At 39.6% G+C, this 20,105-nt stretch overlaps 1 protein-coding gene across 3 annotated transcripts in view; it reads right to left on the bottom strand.

Annotated features, from left to right (window-relative positions):
- ALS2 (alsin Rho guanine nucleotide exchange factor ALS2) overlaps positions 1-14,188 on the bottom strand; it is a 32,673-nt gene extending 18,485 nt beyond the window's left edge. For 2 of the 3 annotated variants that reach the window (XM_014249441.2, XM_088058825.1), the window contains exons 1-12: positions 14,105-14,188; positions 13,575-13,664; positions 11,410-11,573; positions 10,024-10,940; positions 7,318-7,678; positions 6,309-6,477; positions 5,749-5,845; positions 5,267-5,344; positions 4,128-4,304; positions 2,341-2,512; positions 1,774-1,954; positions 12-77 (exon numbers count right to left, since the gene is read on the bottom strand). In XM_014249441.2, the coding sequence (XP_014104916.2) occupies positions 12-77; positions 1,774-1,954; positions 2,341-2,512; positions 4,128-4,304; positions 5,267-5,344; positions 5,749-5,845; positions 6,309-6,477; positions 7,318-7,678; positions 10,024-10,940; positions 11,410-11,573; positions 13,575-13,594 (2,402 nt within the window). In that variant the 5' untranslated portion in view covers positions 13,595-13,664; positions 14,105-14,188. The remainder of the gene's footprint in view (positions 1-11; positions 78-1,773; positions 1,955-2,340; positions 2,513-4,127; positions 4,305-5,266; positions 5,345-5,748; positions 5,846-6,308; positions 6,478-7,317; positions 7,679-10,023; positions 10,941-11,409; positions 11,574-13,574; positions 13,665-14,104) is intronic. The other variant, XM_088058826.1, reaches the window with a different exon arrangement.
- Positions 14,189-20,105: the final 5,917 nt, after the last annotated feature.

The raw sequence follows: 20,105 nt of genomic DNA, 5'->3' as shown, positions 1-20,105 counted from the left end.
GGTTTGCTTACATTGCTGGCTTTGCAAGGACTGTAAATCCTCCCATTACGAGGAAGTTTGTTACTGAAGTACAATACCTAATAAAGGGGAAAAAAAAATCTTCAGTTACAAAATGAAAACATCTCTGAAAGCAGCAACTGTTGCAATGTCTAAGAGTTTATAATGAGGTCTGTAATATCTTTTACTACAGAAGTTACATAGCACTTGAGCAACACTCAGTGTTATTGAACACCTGGCATTCACCTTCCACATGAGCAGTGAACATGCATCACTACACATTTCTCTGCCTTTAGAACAATGCAGAGGGCTTACTTTAATTTTATTTTTGTTTCTCTCAGATTTGGGGACATACCACCTGTTCAAACACCTGTTTCAACCATTCAGTACTGCTAGCTTCTAATTATAGTCAAGATGGCAACTTCAAGAGAGGATTTTTCTCTTTTCCTGCTAGTCAACATTCCATCTATGGCTTCTCCCCATCATCATAAAAAAACAATCAACAAACAAAACCACCTTTCTCCAAGGGAAGAGGTCTCTGCTCAGCCCATTTAACAGATTATACTTGTGTTGCCTGACTGATCCTTGAAAGATGCTCATGGTGTAACGCTGAGGTTTTGATGTCATACACATAAAAACATATAAGCAATAGGGAGTGAGCAGAAGACATGCAGTATGAGAATAGAGATTAGATACTTCAGTCTTTGGGGAAGAAGAAATGAAAACCTTCTATTCTGAGTAATGAGAATCAATTTTAAAAATCAGGTTACAAGAAAATTTCAAGCTGAAGGCTAAGTAAGAACATGAGAAAATACATATGTAGAACTATGAACGATCTATATGATAAATAGAGATGGAAACTTCTTATAGAGTGGTACAGCAAAAGTTCATCACTGTCCTGGCAAAAATGTTATCAGCTGTGCCTTGTGTTCAAAGAATGGGCAACTAGTTGTCCTTTCAAACTACTACTGCATAAGGAAGTTGACATCTACTGCATAACAACTGAAGTTGATAATCTCAAAATTTTGTTTTCTTAGATATTTTCAGATATCTAGTAACCAAGGCTACATTCAGATACAACACTTTTAGACTTCCTTTTAAGCCATTATTTATCACAAAAACCTGTAGGTATTAAGTATGATGAGACTTCTGTCACATTTAAATAAAATTGTCCAGAAACTAGAAGTTACCAATGTAAAAGACAGAAAACAGGTTGACTGCATAGATCTTCTCTCCCAAAAGCATTAAGCCAATATAAACAATAACCAGGAAAATGCAGACTTAATTCTGAGTATTAAAGCAGTTCGAGCTTTTGGGTGACAGGTGTAATGGCAGCTGTTTAGCAGGTTTGAAGAATTTTCTTCTGGAAGACAATCCTTAGCTAATGACTACTGAAATAGCATTTTGTAACCTCAATAAACCCGCAAAGGTAGCTTTAATTAGCAGCCTAATGGAAAGTCTATCACATTATACTACAAGCTCCTCAATAAGTGATGAATGTTCAGGCTTACAGGCAGCAACCATGGAAGAGTCTGTACCCAGAGTTTTACACAAAGGAAGGTGATGCTGTTCATGTGCTCCACTGGTGAAGACTTGGAAATACATCTCACTACAAAATGAATCCATTTTTGTAAAACTCTCAACGTGTTTCTAAATCACAACAACACAACAGTTACATAGCTTTCCTTATGACCTACTTTCCCTTAACTCAGGGCTTGTTGCAGTCAGTAGATTAAGCCTGCAGAGACTCAAGATGAGAGGGAATTGGATACTTGCTCAGTGTAACTATCCAAAAAGAGACTGGAATGCTTCAGGATGGCCAAGCTCCTGGCTTCTTTTACTCCATGAAGAAAGCTACTTAAAGAAGCTCCATGTTGACCAATGAGATAGCACAGCTTGCTGAACCTGCTTGCCATTTCCTGCAACAACTGGATTGTATTTGCATTGCCCAAATTATCTGTAACAGAGCAGAAAGCAATTTAGCTTACCTTATGAAAGAGCAGCATGCATTAACAGAGAGAATTTCAACATGGTGCTGTTGAGATGTTTTATCAGCACTTTCACCTCATGGCTGTATTATCCAGAATCAGAATTTCAACAGTTTTAGACTAAATACAGCTCAAATAACAAAGGTATTTAGTGAAACCATCAGGAAAGTGCAAATATTAACAGAGTGCATGCTCTCAAGATCCAGCTGTCTTTCACCTCTTCATCCAAACAGGGGAGAAAGGAAGACCTTAATTTTATCTCAAAAATATATCATTATTTTTAAATTTTGCATAACAGCAATTTGTTGTGGAATGTACAGGAAACAGTATCAAGGAAAACATTAAAAGGTCTTACCTAAACCTAAAAGAGGTCTAAGAACCTGAGATTTGATCTCGCTCAGTTTGAAATAAAACCTTCTCTCAGTAGCAGCCAACTCATGCAAACTGGCAATATATCCCATTAGGTTCTTGTCTACTAAAGCCAGACAGTTGTCACCACCAGCTATCACGTTGCTTATGTACCCTATCTGAAAGATGAAAAAGAGAAAAGAAAAAACAGCAGCTTTAATGTTTCTTTTTACACCCCAATTTAAAAACAGAGTAACACAAATAAACCGTATTTTGAAGAGCACTAAGTGATAGTAAGCATTAATGATCTCCAGTGACAAACAACCCATTCAATACTGGCTTAACACAAGGATGACAAAAGTTGAAGATACACTTATAGCCACTGCTGTTCATTTTTGCGACTCTGACAGAGCCAAAAGACAATAAACAGACCACCTTTTAAGGTGGCTCATACAACCATTCCATGTTTAAGACATAGTGACCTCAAGTTCAGTCACTTTAGAACTGCAATATGCTTACATCAACAATGTTATTAAATAGCATCATACATTTCTCCTATTAAATATGAAGACAGAAGAACAAGCCTTTATTAGAACTATGACTGTGCTCCGGACAGGTCCTTTCTAGACCTGGAATATGTCAACTTATTGGTAAGAGTCCAGTTTACAGATACTCAGTATTACTAACAGTAGTACTTGCTTTCCACATTAGTTCAAAGCAAAATTATTCTCCAAGGTCAGCACAAGTGCCACTGATGCACCGTGGCTCCTCACTAATTTTGGTTCACATGCAATGCCATAGAGTAATTCAGTTTGAGCTCTACTTTTATTTCCTTGATTGCTAAATAGAGGATTCCTTTGAAACACTGAGCCAAAGTTGCTCAACAGGCAACCAGTTCTCATACACAAGAGCCTACTAGCCACCCTTGAAGAGAAGGGAATGGCTAGCAACAATCTTACAGAAGGAATACAGGTGTGTGTGTCTGCACACACAGACACAGAGCCAGTATCTAAATCTCTGTCCCTCCTCAAAACACTTCCCAGACTGCTACTCTGCTCAGTTTAGGGAAATAGCAGTGATACCCAGAGGACCTAAGGCAGAGACACTCTCTACCCTCAAAATTTCCTTTTTGTTACCTCAAACTCATGTTGGTCTGAAACTATGCACAAACAACTTGGAAGAGGATGTGCAGTCAGATTTCACGCTCCTACCTCATGCCAACCTTAAGGCATGTATAAGATTCAGCTTCATGAAAAAAATTGTGTAGGGGCACCTCCTGTCTCCCATTAACATCAAATGCACATTTTTGCTCAGATCCCCCTTTGTATTCATGTGAAAGGAAGGGGTAGGGAAGGAGATGGTGCAGAACTCACAGGAACCTTCTCTGCCCAGTCACAAAGAGAGGCAGAACACTGGAATGGAGTAACAAAATAGAGCAGCCAGTGGCCTCAGACAGTTGAGAGACAAGAAAGTGAAGACCAATAGCAGTGAAGACTGAACACAAAGACTGGTGAAACAGAGCACAATAAGAGAGTGCATTTCTGCAGCATGCATTAAGCATGCTTGAAGGAAATGGATTAAACTAGAAACTACTCCTTGTCCCTCAAACAGGCAGGGAAGAGAGCAATACTAATTCAGCCTCCTCTCTGCCCTCCATCCAATGAGCTTCTCATTTGACTACTAGGAACCAACCACGTGCCTTGACACCCTTAAAGCTCATCCAGCCACCGGCACTGTACTGCTTCCTAAGAGCACCAGTATGATCTGTTCTGACTTAAAGGAAGTAACACTCACCTTACTACAAGCTACTAACAAAACTGGACTCTTAGTACAGCTATTTTCATTCAAATTGCTTTCTGTTGATGTCTCCTGGCCACAGTAATATAATCCAGGCTGGAAGTCTTTCTCATCTGCTAAGAAGAGAGAATAATCTAGTCCTGCTGCTGTAGTCCAAATACCATCACCGCACACCTAAAATTCAGGAGGAAGGAAGACATTAAAAATCATCACCCAAAGCTGGAAGGAGAAAAGAGTACATAACTCTTCTAGTTACACATGTGCATAATGCACCTGCCAAGATAAACTATTGCAATATCTGGCCCGTTTTCCAATTCCAGTGTCTCATAACAAATAAACTCCTTGCACATATCCTGAAAACTCTTTCCAGTTTTCTTTCTAATGGCTGATTTGTTTGCCTTTCAGTTACAAATCAGTTTTATTTTTAAATGGGCATCAAGCAAGCTTGATTAAAGTTGGAGCACTGTTCTCCCCTCTACACTTAACTGGGAAATCTATATAAACTTGGGAGACAGTTAATCTTCTGTACATTAATTTGCATAAGGCCTAAGCAGGAAAATTGTGCAGCTAGTTTTCCATTAAGATGAGCACCAGAAAACATGGGAAATGTTGTGGTCTAACCCAAAAATTGTTATTTTGCTATTCACTCCATGTGGTGAAAAGTTCAAAACAAAGAGAAAACTCACTGCCAAAACTCTGCAAAGCTCTGGAAATACAGAAACAAACAACAAATGTGGCTGTGGTCCAGCCAAGCTAAAAACGCTAGAAACAACTGTTTAGAATAAAAATAGTGTTCTGTAGTATTTACAAGTTTCAACACTGCAACATCAATATCAGAGAAACCAAACAGAAGGTAAAAGTGAAATCTGATAAGAAGATACAACCAGTCACATTTCTCAGTTCTAGAACTTCATTATGGTCAAAAGCCAGTGGAAGTCTGTGTAAATGATTTCTTGGGTAGATATTCACAAGCTCATCTAAAGATAATTTCACAGCATAAGCCAAAGAAAATCAAGGGCTCTGTTATTAAATAGCACATAGATCCATGAACAGGTCATTCTCAGAAATTACTCTGCACTCACTTGTACAAGAAGATACCCTAAACTATACAAACTAAAACACAGAAAACAAAGTACCTTTGCAAGACGAGGGACGGTTGTTGGGGTGTTCAAGTGACCAAGCTGGCCAGAGATATTACTGCCCCAGGAATACACCTGCAAGAAGCAGTGCTGAATGTCAGAATGCATATTTATATACACAGACACATACTGAACTGCAATAGTACAACACATCAAGTGTGCAAAAACACAACTCAAGGCTGCAGGATTCATGTACTGAGAAGCATTTCCTTAATTTTCACTGTCCTCCTACATTCTCAGATTGCCTTCTCACATTCAGAAACAGAATGCACCAAATCAAGTCACAGCAATCTTTAAACATAATGTTGATGGTACATGCAGAACTTGGGCAGAAATAGAATTTAGATTCCACATTACTTCCATGTTGCCTCCTGCAAATGGGAACAAAAATTTAGAAGCAAAAGAAACTAAAAACTAGAAAAGACCAAACATGATAATTATTTCAGAGATAAACAATAAATGGTAACAATCACTTGTACCTGGGATTTGGCAGTGAGTGCTAAGGAATGATGGCCACCAGCAGAGAGGTGAATCACTTCCTTACCATCAAGGCTTTTCACACACAGTGGCTGAAGCCTGTCAATCCCCAGAACCCATAAGGTGAAGGAAGAGGGGGAGAAGGTGGGAAAAAAAAAATATTAATCAGAGGTACTGTTAATGCAAAAACACTCAATGTTTTATTTTCTTCCCCGAAACAAATTAGTAAAAACAAAGATATATGGAACCTTCTGGCAATAAACCAGCTTAGTCAAAGTGGTTAGGATGGGCAAAAGTTGATGACAGACCTCACCCCAATTTGGACAAAATCAAAATATCACCAATACTGTTACTGATTACAAAGGGAAAAGTCATAATTGATTGATGCTCAGTACCAATACAGCATAAAACATGTTACTTGGAGAAACTTAGGTCACAACATCTAAAAGAACAAGAACACAATGCACAGCAGATGTTTAAATTTGAGAAGCTGAGACAGTTCATTACTCAAAATTTTCTAGCAATCAAGCGAATAAAAAACCATTTCTCAAAGAAATCTCACCTTGGCAGAATATCACCATGCCCTAGCTGTCCTTCCTTGCCCTTTCCCCAGCTCCACACCTCTGTTCTTAGAGAGGGCAAAAGAGCATCAGCCTCACCACTGTAGGTTGGAGTCAGAGCCACAGTCCTCATTTTTGCCCGTCCAACCTTCCGTAAGAGCCTTGGGGAAACTGAGCAGAGGCCAAGAATTAGAAAAATTTCCAATCATTTTGGTAAATGTATCACTCAGATTGTGTGTTACACAGAACAGCACTACTTAATAGCCAGTGATAAAAATTTCTTAAAGCAGTCTTAATTCCAGCCTGAGAACAAGGGTTGACAGGTAAGACAATAGGTCATGGATAGGAAAAAGTAACATAGGTGATAAAACCAGATAGATGTCAAGTAGTTTTTACCAGCTGCTAAAGGATAGCAGACATATGAGAACCATGCAGTTATAATGAAGCAAATGCACCAAAACAACCTATACATTAAAGTGTTTTGAAAGAAAATATATCCTTGCAGTGAACAGAAAACTTTAGTATTTCCTAAAACCCCCCTCAAATCTAAGATCAGTATAGAACTAAACAGAGCAATTAACAGCACTGTGAGGGAAGAAGGTCATTAACTTTGAAGTTCAGCAGTGAGAACTGGAATATTTATAGGTCCCTGGCTCAAAACCAGCTCAGTGCAGTGCAGATTACAGACCACACAGATTTTTATCTGCTACAAAACAAACATGAACGATACCTTAGCATCATTTGGCAATATGACTCCTCCAATGTACTCACTTCACCTTCATTTTACAAGACCATTTGTAAACCAAATGTTTTTGGTTTTCTTAGCATGCAGTATCTGCTAGTCTTCACTCCCTCCACTGCTTTCAAGTACTAAGATACCATTTAGAATTCATACACACCTTTGAGAGATCATTAGATTTGTGTTTAATAAATATATGGGGTTTTTTTTCACTTATAATCTCCACATTATTATAGGTTTTCCAGTGGTTTTTCCCCAACATGCTTGCTTACCTTGTGACAACAAGCCAGGCAGAGAAAGCCTTCGACTCCCTCCTTCAGATTCCTCTTCTCTAATATCTACTAAACTGGAACTCTTCTTCCCCTGCATGGATTCCAGTCTGACCTGCTCTTCTCGACTGTCCTTCAGAGCTTCGGGCCCCGGGGACCTGCTGCCTGACTGAGATCCTGCCTCACTTGAAGATGTGCCATAGAAGTTCATGACTTTCTTCAGGGACAAGGCTCCAGCCTCGTAGGTGGCAGCGACTCTCACCCCAACTGCTGAGGCACATGAGGCCACCAGGCTGTTCAGGGTGGATGTGCTGCTACCTGGAGGGCCAGGGATACAAGCAGCAAGTTGTTCCTCTTGAGATGGCTAAAACCAAAGGGAAATTGGAAACTATCAGAGCTGACAGCACAGATTACTAGGATGATGATACACATTCACTATTCAAACCATGGGCTGGACTGAACACCATATAATGTTTATTATAAATGTTTACTGTAAATTACAGATGTATTTTAACTGTATATAACATTAATTATCTATGTTTTTTATGCTTAGGTGTACATCTATAGCTCAGAATAATTCTTCTAAAGGTAGCACCAAGTACCATTTCTAAATGGACTGGGCTTTGTCTGCTGCACCTGTCCTGTAGCTCATCCATAAGAGACTGTAAGTCTGGGGTTTTTAAATACCAACAAAAAAAGGATCTTTGCAAACATATAAAAAGGGACATAATTTTAAGCTTATTACTAACTTCTCGGCCACCAATGAAAGTGCATCAGTGAGCATGCTCTATTTTCAGAGGGACAAGTTCCCTCCAATATGGTAAAAAGTAAATAGCAATTCACGGATTCATTTTGCAAGGCCTATCTTAGAACCAGTCTGGGCTGTGTCTCCTTATACCATTGTTGTATCCATATAAAGCTTAGTCAATAATCATCAAGTCACACAAGACACAAACTGAAGGCAATTATTAGTCCCAGCACCCCATTACCTATAATAGAAATCAGCTGAGCTGCCAAATAAGAAACAATGCCCAAAATGATCTGACAAATAGTTTGAATATTAAAACAAAGACAGCAAAGTCCTATTTTCCCATCTAATACACAGTGGAAAATTATTACAAGTATTACAGCTCATTTGATGCTGCCAAAGTTAAAAACAATCTTTGACGTCTTTAAGCTTCTTTAAACCTTAGGTTAAAGGACTGAGATTGGTTCTATTTACTTCATCCTATGTCTAAAAGCCTACCTAGCCATACAGGAAAGAAAACTTCACTTATGTAGGAAAGCAAAGTAAAAGGAAGGGTTTTGCTAATGCTGAGGCATTACATTAGATGTCATCTCTGCTCTTCACATGTATGTCAATTGCAGAAGATTCAGTGAATCAATTCCAGTCTTGATTCCTGAAATTGCCCAAGGAAAACAGTGCTCTGGAAATATGACAGGAACAAGGAATTGAGGAAAGGAGACTGAAACACGTAGTTTCATGCATTTCCCAATGCTGGAGTTCTTGCAAGAGTCTGAGGAGCCCACAGCTGCTAGAATGCATTTATAATAGCAAAAAGCAAATGTATTTACACAACACAATTCACTTCTCTGAAGTTTTCCTCAGAGTAAGAAAGCATAACTGGCTGAACTATCAATTTACTGGACAAATTTTGAAACTACAAGGGTTTTGTTGCCATCAGAGGCAGTAACAAAAATCAACTCTTTTTCCCATGTTGTGAAATTTTTTTCCCAGAACCACTGTGGATTCAGAATGTATTCCTGCAGCTATTAAAAAATCAAATACATTTACATCTGTACAATCCTTTAAATGACAAAAAAATTTCCAGAATTCCACCGTCAGTTTCGCAAATTAAGCCACAGAGCAGCAGGACAGTAGTTAGGTAAGGACTACCAGACTAAGCTGCAAGATTCTGGATTAATTTTCTGTCTAGTCTAAACTTTTGGGTTCTATTTTCTTGCCTTTGCCCCTAATCACATTTTCTTTTTTTCCCCCCTCTCTAAAAACTACAAAACGGTATTTTGTCAGGGAGTCACAAACAGCTCTTGAACCATCAGGTCACGCATTTTATGATGCTTACTGAGAGACGAGTACTTGACTGTTCACCTGTAGCATCAAAACAGTATTGCTGAATCATTTTCCACGCCACATAGTACTTACACATCCCTCATCCCTTTTTATGAGTTTATTACACCCCTACATTATTAACATTAGAAACCTTTTGGTCAAACCTTTTAGCAATTTGCAATCCAGAATTTTTAACTGATTGAGAAATTAGATTGAGATGGATTGTGATGGATTTTTTCCAGGTACAGAAATTAAACCTTTACCTTAAAGGTAAATCAGATGAGTACCAGTAAGATTCACTGAATCTTACACTGTGAAGCCCCACACAGATGAAAACCCATGCATCAAGAAACAGAGCATGGAAATTGGCTTACGTGGTTCTGGTACCGCAGAGCGTGATGAGGAGAGACTAAAGCACTGTCAAGGCTGCCCACAATGAAGGGTCACAATTGAACAACAATGGAGGACAAAAAAATCTTATACTTAAAAGTTGAGAATCATCAGTGAAAAAAAACACTTGGAAACTATAAAAACACCATAGGTATATTAAAGTAAGCTCTTCATTTGTAAAAAGAGTAACATTGTCACATATGCAAGAGAAGCTATAGCAAATTATGAGCTAGTCATTAGGTACCAACCTGTTCAGGCTCTGTACAAATGCTTTTACTGAGGCTCTCATTTAATGAGTTATCTGACAAACCAATTAAGTACTCTTTCACTTCTTTTTTGTCCGAGAACAGAGTATTTCCCAAACTAGAAATTCCACTATCTTCCTGTCCATCGCTGCTGGAAAAGCCACTTGGTCCATCAGATTCTAAATCAACAAGCCTATGTTGCTCCACAAGTGGTTTCTGACAGTCTTCACTCTGGCCAGCCGTTACACTTTTGCCTTCGGGGGTGTCTGATGACGGACAGAAAACGTGGTTTTCTGGCTGGTTATCAGACAGTGCTACACCCAGCGGGCAGCAGTGACTATCTGAAATGATTACATGATCTTCCTTGTCCATCATGGTAATGAGAGGCTGACTGCAGTGATTGCATCTCTCTGGGATAGGCTTCATTTCCTGCACAGGGAGACATTGTACCAGAGCCAGGCTGTGGTAGGCTCCACAGGCAATCTGGAGCACCACACGTCCTGCCAGGTGCTCTACCTTCTGTGGCTTTGTCACTGGGAAAGTTGTTGTTATGAGACCGAGCTGGCAGCCACTCCCCCAGGCCCATATCTCTCTGCTCAGCGACAGCGCCAGTGTGTGCTCCTCTCCACATGCCAGCTGCAAAATTCGTACTGATAACAGAGGGCTGGTTTCAGAATCACAAATACTGACGAGCTGGGGCTCTGGCACACACGGCTGATTAGCAACTGCGCACTGGCCAGCAGAATTGTCCCCCCACATGTACACCACACCACTCTCCGTCACGGCTCCATTATGGAAGCTGCCGGCTGACACCGTAATAATACGATGTCCAAGCAAAGTATTTTCTAAGATAGGACTGTTAACACATTCCTCAGGTCCTGATCTCCAGGGCAGCTTTCCAAAACTGTAGACCTCTCCACCTGAGAATGGGGAAAAAAGAAAAACAAATCCTAGTATGAGTGTAAAAGCAATTGTTAAACCAATACAAAAATACAATAAATTGCTTCAAACCAGCAGATATGAATTCCTAGCTTACTCCAGGCTCCGCAAAACCACAGCTATTGATATAAGAAGGCTGCTGGTTGCTCTCTGCAATTGCTGCTGTTAAGTTCTATACCTCACATGAATGTTACCCTGTGCGTGCATGTACTGTTAAAATATATAATGCTTTTCTGCTAAAAATTCTATTAAGTCAAGTGAGTTAAATGTTATTTGTTGGTCCTTTCAAATTTAAGAAGATACTAAGGACATACAAATATGTATGAAGAACACAAAGTACAGCCCTCATCTTTCCACACACAGATCCAGTATCACTCCTAAAAGAAAAAAACTTGACAATAACTGAAGATTGTTACTGCCCCAGATCATTACAACTAAGGTGGTTATTACCTTCTGTTAGAAGTAACCCATGATGGATTCCAAGGGCTGCCTGTAACACTGTCTTTCCACTGAGGCCGGGAAGCCTTTCTGGAGTTACAGAGCAGGAACCAGCCTTCCAAACATAGACCAGGCCTCTCTCTTTGGCTCCTTCTGCCTCTTCTGAGCTACAAAGACTGGATCAAATTGGAACACAATCAGGATGAAATTTTCTGTGGTGCCTATGTAATGCCTATGTAGGAAAGGCTTAGTAGTTCAGACATGACTTCTATTTTCAAGCCAACATATTTAAATTACTATTATCAGATTTAAAGTATATGCTATTCAAATGAAAAAGCATCCTCTGCTTGAAACCACAAGCTTTTTTCCCACTTGTACTTTACCGTGTACCAATTGCTCCCATTAACAGTGTGTTTAAAATATTACACCTGTAAGAGCTCATCCTTTATACACTGTCATTTCTACCTCTAGAGATAAAAATGAGGTTTTGATTCTTTGGGGTTTTTTTTGTAAATTTCTTTTTTCTAATTTTTTTTTAATTTCTTTTTGTAAAAAGAATTTTATGTAAATTCTTAATGAGAGTCTCAGATTCAAATGAGCCAGTTATTCAAATCAACTGAACCATGAAAAAAGAATATCCTGAAATAGTGAGTGCAAGTATCAGGGTTTGCAGGAGTGACTGGAACTATCCAAAACTGGTTTAATGCTTCAGCACACTGTGGTTTGAATGCTCAGTCAGCAACTTCTCCAACTCAGCACAAAGAAATTCCTCAGAATTTTGACAAGCCCACAGTTTTAACAGTTTGTGGAATCCCTTGATTTAAACACAAAAAGTTACGTTAAGTGTCAATACAGACTGGCTTAAATTAAGACTAGGCTTAAATTAAGAGTCATACTTAAATTTCCTTAGAACTTTACATAGACTAGACTATTATCTACTCAGAAAGAAAAAAATAGGTTTAGCTCCTTATTTGACAACAGCCATGTCATTCATTCCCTGCATAACTCAGTTCTTGCAGCTTGACATGAACTTGTGAAATTAAATATATTAAGACAGCAAGAAAAGCTTTGATAGAATTACAGTCTTTGCCTAGAAGAAAAGGCAAAAGAAATCAAATGTACTCTGAACCTGTATCAAACCAAAAAAAAAGCTATTCTGATACACCACACTACAGGCAAACTCATGCAAGTAGCCCTGTTCCTGCAGACTGGATTTGTTAAACTACTTATTTTGGTAACTGCAGTGCACAGGATGAACATCTTTATACAATCTGCCTCTCAAATATTCAGGTTATGAATAGCTAAGAAATCAAATTATCTCTCTTAGCTCCTGTGCCCATCCCAAATATCTTTATTTTTTCTACAAAACAGAAAGAAAAAAAAAAAGAAAAACATTTTAAAAGATAACAGCCTAGAACTCCTCTAAAATTCAAGTAAATATTTTATTCCATAAAGCAAGCACAAATTTAAAATGCAGAGTCCACCTTGCATTTCAAATAGATGGGACTTGGGTTTAGAATAGAAGTAAATTTAAAAGGAACCAATCAAGTAATCTATACACAAAGAAAAAAAAAGGCTTAAAAATTTAATATCAGTATAAGGATATTTCACCTAAGATAAAAATACAGATTTTACACAGACAGGCAAAGCACTCCATAGAACACAAAATTATAATATTGAGAGTTTCCACCAACATACTGTATATCAAATCAGTTCCACACCTGATATTTGCGCTTTTATCCATTTTACAGGTCTTCAGAAAACAGTGTAAAACAGATTTGGACATAAACATAACAGGATTTGTGACAAAAACATCTGACCTCTATCAAGTATCTCAGTGCAAGAAAAGTCTAGTGCAGGGCTACTGATCCACAATTAAAATTCACAGGTGCAGACAGGATTTACTGTTCACTTGGGAATGTTACTTTCAAGCTTGTAGTCTGTGGCTATAGGTCCAGAAATTACAAGGATCATCTTAAAATAAAAGTTGCTGTTGTAGCAACTTTAGTGTTCCAGACACAACTGAAGCTGAAGCTAAGTTAATAATCTTCCCTTTAGCATAAATTTTAAGACAAGTTACATAAAGGGTATGCTGATATCACTTAATTTTCCAGGATGATCATGAGCTGACCTATTTCAGGGAGCCTCTGTGGTTTCACCTAGCTGCTCATTCTCACCTTCTTTCCTGTGAGTCCATCTGTCAGTGGCAGCACTCCATCACCACCAAATTGCTCCTCTTTCAAAAGGAACAATGTAATTTTCACAAACTGAAAAACAAAAACCAGCTACTTAATTATAAATAACATAAATCAATAACAACAACAAAACACAAAAAAAACACCAAAATTTTAGCTCCTGCATTCAATAAATAAACATTCCCACACTGTTAGGATGGTTCAAGTATTTATATTTAGTTCACTCACACTGAGTTGGCAGACAGAAGCTAAACAGCCAGACTTGTCCTAACTACTCAGCTCACAATGGGTCTATTGTAAGGACAGAATGAACAAAACCTCGTTCAAAGGCAGAAATTTACATCAATCTCTCTATACAATTCTCATTATGCCACTCAGGAAACACCAAATTGATTCATTTTCAGTCATAAGACAGAATTCAATACTCAGCTAAATGTAAGGTGAACAGATTTGCATGAGCAGAAAATGGAACTGAATTTGTAACTGCATTCCTGAAGCAAAGCACACATTACCATTAGAAGGTGCAATTCTGCCTGGGCAGAAACACAGAAAGCAGAGTTCAAAACATTTCTTCATGCAAACTGTCAGCAGAGTGCCTATGGAGATAAAAGATAACCGTGGAAGGCAAGGGGAAGTGGCTGCTCTAGCTACAATTTCATACTCTCAGATTTTGAATTTTGCAAGTTCACCCTCACACCTTTCTATCCTCATGAAGATACCTCTGTATTACTTTTACTGGAACAAAACAAAGATATAATTAAGCTTTGTTTCTTATGATCTGGCTTTTTTTTAATATTAAGACAGCTGTGATTTCTCTTGATTTACAGCCTTACTATATGAAGTATTACAAATTTTAGTTACATTAATGCATGTGTATAATCACATTTATTCAAACAAAGTTTCACATATAAATGCTTTAGAGCTGTTGCTTTATTATAGTTGATGTCTGATATCCACTATAACAAAAATCAGAAAACAAATTAGTTAGCACAGGTCTTAAGACTCAGAATAAGCAGTCTGAAGGCTTTGCATACAGAAAACAGAAATAAATATGGCCAGTCATGAATACAAGAGATAAAATATATTCAGATCTGTAACTCTCATACAGAAGTTTCAATGCACACTTGGAAACAGTAATCATCAAGTTGATAAATAATTAAAATAACTAACAAAACCTCCAACACTTTCACTCAAGTGCTCTGAATAATGAATTACCAAGGAGACCTTCACATATAGAAGCAAGACAGCACAGAAACAACTCCAATCTTTCAGATACATGACCCTAAACAGAGTGATTTGGACTTGGCAAAGAAGAGACCTCAAAAAGACAAAGATTTGATAACATGGTATTGTGCTAAGTCATATGCACTTTGCTCTAAAAAACCCAAAAAAAGGAGCATACTTTCTAGGAACACAAAGACACACTTGTCACCAGAAAGCTACTGCTTTCAAGACAGCCTCTCCTTCCTCAACTACAAAAGAAAAAACCACTCACAATTATAAAAGTTAATTTTAAAATATTAACAAAGTCTCACAAACATAAGGGAACTGTCATGCAATGCTTCAGCAGCAGAGGTGTTGATGAAACATCAAAGGAAAATGAAAGCACATTTTTGGAACCATTACTTCCTGATGTGTTCTTGCTCAGAGCAGGTACATTTAGGGCTTTCTTTAGCCTGCTCAAAACCACCTAACCCTACAATTCATTCTCTTGAAAATGTTGGCACCTTTCCTTTGTGAAGGACTCTAGCTTCAAATAAAAAGACTTAGTGGATCAAATCAGACTGAATCAAAGAGATGAACACTTTGATAGAGTAACTGAAGTATCAACAAATATATAATTTACACTGCATATAGTTATTTGAGGTTAAGGAACTGAGGCTTAAAATTCTTGACTTCTGGAACTTATGGACTTTTTTTAAGTACTCAAATAATTGTTTTCATTTTCATGAGCCTCAACTGCAAAAAATGTATTGTAATTGTCATAAAACCTTCTGATTGTAACAGAACAAAGTTAAAGACAGGCATTTGATTAGCTGTTTTGCAAGATCTCCCCTTCAAGGCCAAATTGAAAAACTATTTACATAATTATTAAGTGAGAAAGCTGCAACAGTGGTGAACTAGAAACTACAAGCATGATATGATGGCAGTGATAGATTTTATTTAATTTACAGAAGCTCACACTTAGGGCTGCATTACCAAGCATTTACTCATATAAGGGAAAACAAGAGTCAAACTGTTTTCTTTCCACAGATGAGACATCTTTAAGACATTTTGAAATCACTTTCAAGTTCAGTTCAAGTTTTCATTCACTCCTAGGCCAGCACAACATTATTCCTATTTCACAGCTAATGCAAACTACAAGTTGCTTTGCCACAGCTACAAACTAAGTAAAGCAATTGTAATAGAAAGTTTCTTCCTCCCAACAGAAACGCATCATTTTCCTTGCTTATTCTCCTATTACAGCTACATTATTTCCTTTCCACTGAGATAACCTAAATTGTTATTAGATTTAGATTCATGGAGGTGAACATCCAGGCACAAAACAACACTCCTGCATGGAAGCTCAGTGTGATACCACCACCTTCACTTCTTTGCCCATACTTTTACCGTCTACATTTTTCTTTCAACGCTGCAAGTGGAAAGCAGCAAGGAGTGCCAGTTATGAAATGGATTTGTGCTACAGACAGATGGTCACTGGCATGACACTGATGTCATACTCTCCACTTACAAAGTTAAAGGCTAATTCTCCAGAAATCAAACACTACCACAGCGTAACAACCACCATGGTTGGGAATGACGTGGAGCAAACACTACTCTCATTATCATGGGCTGTGCTCTTCATTGACCATTTTTAAGCGAGCACCACAGGTACAAAGGTAACCTTACATCCTGAACAGAACAGCTGGTATGGCCCTGACTTTGAGAAATACTTCTCCCTGACTTTGAGAAATAGAACTCCCATGACCCTCATGCACTTAATTACCTGCTATGCCAATGAACCCTGCAAATATTTCTACAGCTTTCATACATGTTTACTTACGTATTTCTAAACACATTTTCAATAAATTTGTTGCATCACAGTTAGCAATAACTTGCAGGACCAAGACTGCATGTTTGTTATACAGAATTACCTACTCAGGTTCAGAAGAGGTGGTCTCCAAGCTTTCTCATTCAAAACAGAATTGTCAATATCATTTACTGCTGGCAACTGTGGCTTACATAGAATGTGTGCGCAGTTAAAGAAGCCCTTGTGTTTTGGTCAGCACTAACCACTGCTTTTAACATTGTGTGATTAAGATCTGCTCAAAATAAAACAAAACAACTGGCTACTGAAAGACAGTACTGACCCCTTTGGATGAGGGCACTTTTTTTGGATGAAAGCTTTTAATGCCAGTTCCAGCAAATGCAGGATGGTAGCAAAATACAGCAGTAAAAAGTCGGGGAAAAAAATATCAACACAGCTGAAAATTATCTGCTACAGTATGCAATTAAAAATTTTAAATTTACCACTCATAAAGGACTCAAAAAATTCTGAATGTCGTTCTGCCTCTTTTTCTTTTGAAATTACACCTCAATTTAGCACATTCTCATGTGCTTCCGCTTCGGAAGACAGTTCACTCTGCAGAAACTCAAAGTAGTTAAGTACAGCTAGTTTACATAAGCTGCTGCCCTGCAATAGCAGTGATTAACTACAGGTCATCTACGACCACTCGGGTTGCTCCCCAGTGCCTCACCAAAGTATTTTCGTCCTGGAAGAGGTCTGTGACAGTGACAGCACACTATGTCACCTGTACAGGATACTGCAGCCACAGGAGTACCATCACTCGATACGCCTCAAAAGCTGAACTGCATTTATCCCTGAGCAAGCAAGCCACGCAAAGGGACAGGACTCATAAAGTGGAAGGAGATGAAGGGCATGTCAATTACAGCTCGGGGGTCTCTTTCCACCAAGAGGGAGACCTTTCAGACCCTACGGAAATACACGTCGGTATCTCTGCTGTACCAACCCACCACAGCGCGGTTAGAATTGGGCAACCAGGGTCCGCCAGAGCCATTCTTTAGCCTCTCCCCAAGTCCCCAGGCGCAGCCGGGGGCGGCGCGGGGCCTGTCCCGTGTCCCCGGTGGCGCCCGGCTCTCCGGTCCCGCAGCGCAGGTGCGGGAGGCGCGGGAAGCGCCACCGCCCTCAGGCGCGGCTCGCCCTTCCCCCGCGGGCCCCCGCGCGACCCCGCGCGCCCCCCCCCCCGCGCCCCGCCCCTGTCCCCGCTGCCCCGCCTCCAACCGCGCGCTGCCCGCGGCCCCTCGCGCCGCCCGGCTGACTCACGCCGGGGCGCGGGACGCGCAGGAGGCGGGGCCTACGCCGCGCGAGCGCCGACGGGTCCCTACCCGGGACAAAACAGGCGGAGACGGGAGCGAGACGTGGGCGTGCGTTAGGCGGTACTCAAGGCGCTGGTAAGGAGCACCGGGCCGGCCCGTGCGGGATCAGTGACAGCGCCAGCCCGGCCCTTCCTGCTCCCCAGACCCTCCCGTCAGCTGCTGCTGCTTTAACGGGGAGCGGAGCTGCGCCACGCCTTCCGCAGGGCCCGGTGTGGAGCTTCTCCCCAGGAGCAGCCTGCTCTGAATGGGTGCGATGCCACAGGTGCAGGTGTTTGTGCGAGTCACGCACACGCGTCTGTGTGAGTTGTTCTACAGGCATAGATTTCACAGAATACATTTAAAATATGTGTATATAAATACACCATATGTACGTATAAATACACAATATGTATATACACACACACTATATATATTTTTATATATATATATATATATATATCCCTACATGGGTATATACCTATGTTTCTATTTAAACAAGTTTTGTAAAATGTACTTTTAATGCTATGTCACCTCATAGTCGACTATTTCTTATGTTGCCTGAAACTTGCATTTAAAAGCCATGATTCCAGTATAGGCTCTTCTTTATAAATTCTTATATTTTCTAAAGATAGCTATTAAACATCTCTGTTAGAGTATTTCCTCCACTAACTGTAATGATTAGTCCATATATTTTTTTCAATAATGACAATCACCAGCTATAAGCATGCTTTCTTCATTTATCAGCTCTGGCTACCTGGCAGAAGTTGGATTACTTCTCTTTGTGACAGTATTTCCCTTCTACTCCCTGGCACAAAAAGTACACAAGATTAAAATTTACAATCTTTTTATGAATTTACGTGTATATTTTATATTGTCTACTTTTTGTGCATTTATCTTTCCAGTCTTTTAAAATGCAAGTACTATTTAGTCATAACACTAAAAACTGTTTTCCACAATAAAAGACTACATAACCAGTTTGTTACTGAGTGTGTTGCATCTAGACAACCTTTCTCATACCTGGACAGCACATCTAAATTGCTGCTGTTTCCTACTGGCTCAAGGAATACTTGGGAAATAAAGAGAAGACCAAAGTCCATGATGATAGCCATTTAGCAAATTATGGCTAAAGGGAGTGCAAAAGAAAGTCACATGAAGGAAATCAAGCCTTCCAGGTATGTTAACTCCTTCTTGCCATGCAAAGGCCTGGGTGGTTTTGTTGCAACAGACACAGAAATTGTTCCTGCCTTCCCAAGACATTTTTGCTTTAAAGAAATCCTTTTGCTCAAGGAAGGAGTATTATTCTTGGACATCAAGACAGTGAAGCAAAGGGAAGAATTTATGTGATGCATTCAAATGAAACTGAAGGACCTAATGGGTCAGCACAAAAATACCGCAGGATGATATCTGCTCCCTCAGCCCTTGTCATTTTCTGTGTGTGGGTTGGGTGTCAGTCCTAGGAAGCTGCACAGTGAGTCCTGCTCATGGAGGACTGAAAGAAGGGGACTGTTGTCTGTCCACATCCAGGGTAAATCCACTGTGTGTTGCCTGCTCTACAGCAGGCGGGATTAATCAGTTTGCTCTGGTTATTCTGACGTATGGACAAGAGTGTTTTCTATCAGCTACAACTCATCACATCCCTTAGACACGTAATCCAGCAGGGGCAGACAGGTCCCTGTGCTGATGTAAATGGCAGAGCAAGGACAGTCAGTGTACAGCTCCTGCAGAAAGCACAGCTCAGCCACAGTGCTCAGAAAGCTCACCTGAGAGCTGAAGTCTGAAGCTTAGAACAGTTACAGGCAGGGAGGGAAGTCAAGACCTGTTCCTGTGTGAAACCTATCCCTTCATTATCCAACTTACTACACTGAGAGTTGCTTAACTGAAAGAAATGTGTAGAAAGCAGAAAGTTTGGATTTATTAATTCTCCATCTTCAGGTATGAAAAATGTTGGCTGTTTTTGGAGGGCGTGTATCAAAGGAACTGAAATCAATGCAGCTGCTCCAGGGGTGCACTTGGACTTTCAAAGAGAAACTGTAGAAATCACAAGACTGTTTGAGGCAGAGACCTCATGCGAGTCATATGAGCTGTTATTACAGACACAGAGGGATGAGGAGGAGCAAGGAGAAAAAAAGAGATACAGTTTAATTTAAACAGGACAAC

Source organism: Pseudopodoces humilis, chromosome 8 (assembly GCF_049639895.1).
Source record: "Pseudopodoces humilis isolate 2021_Gansu_Grassland_sample_001 chromosome 8, ASM4963989v1, whole genome shotgun sequence".
Taxonomy (NCBI): domain Eukaryota; kingdom Metazoa; phylum Chordata; class Aves; order Passeriformes; family Paridae; genus Pseudopodoces; species Pseudopodoces humilis.
This window is presented reverse-complemented; position numbering and strand designations above follow the sequence as displayed.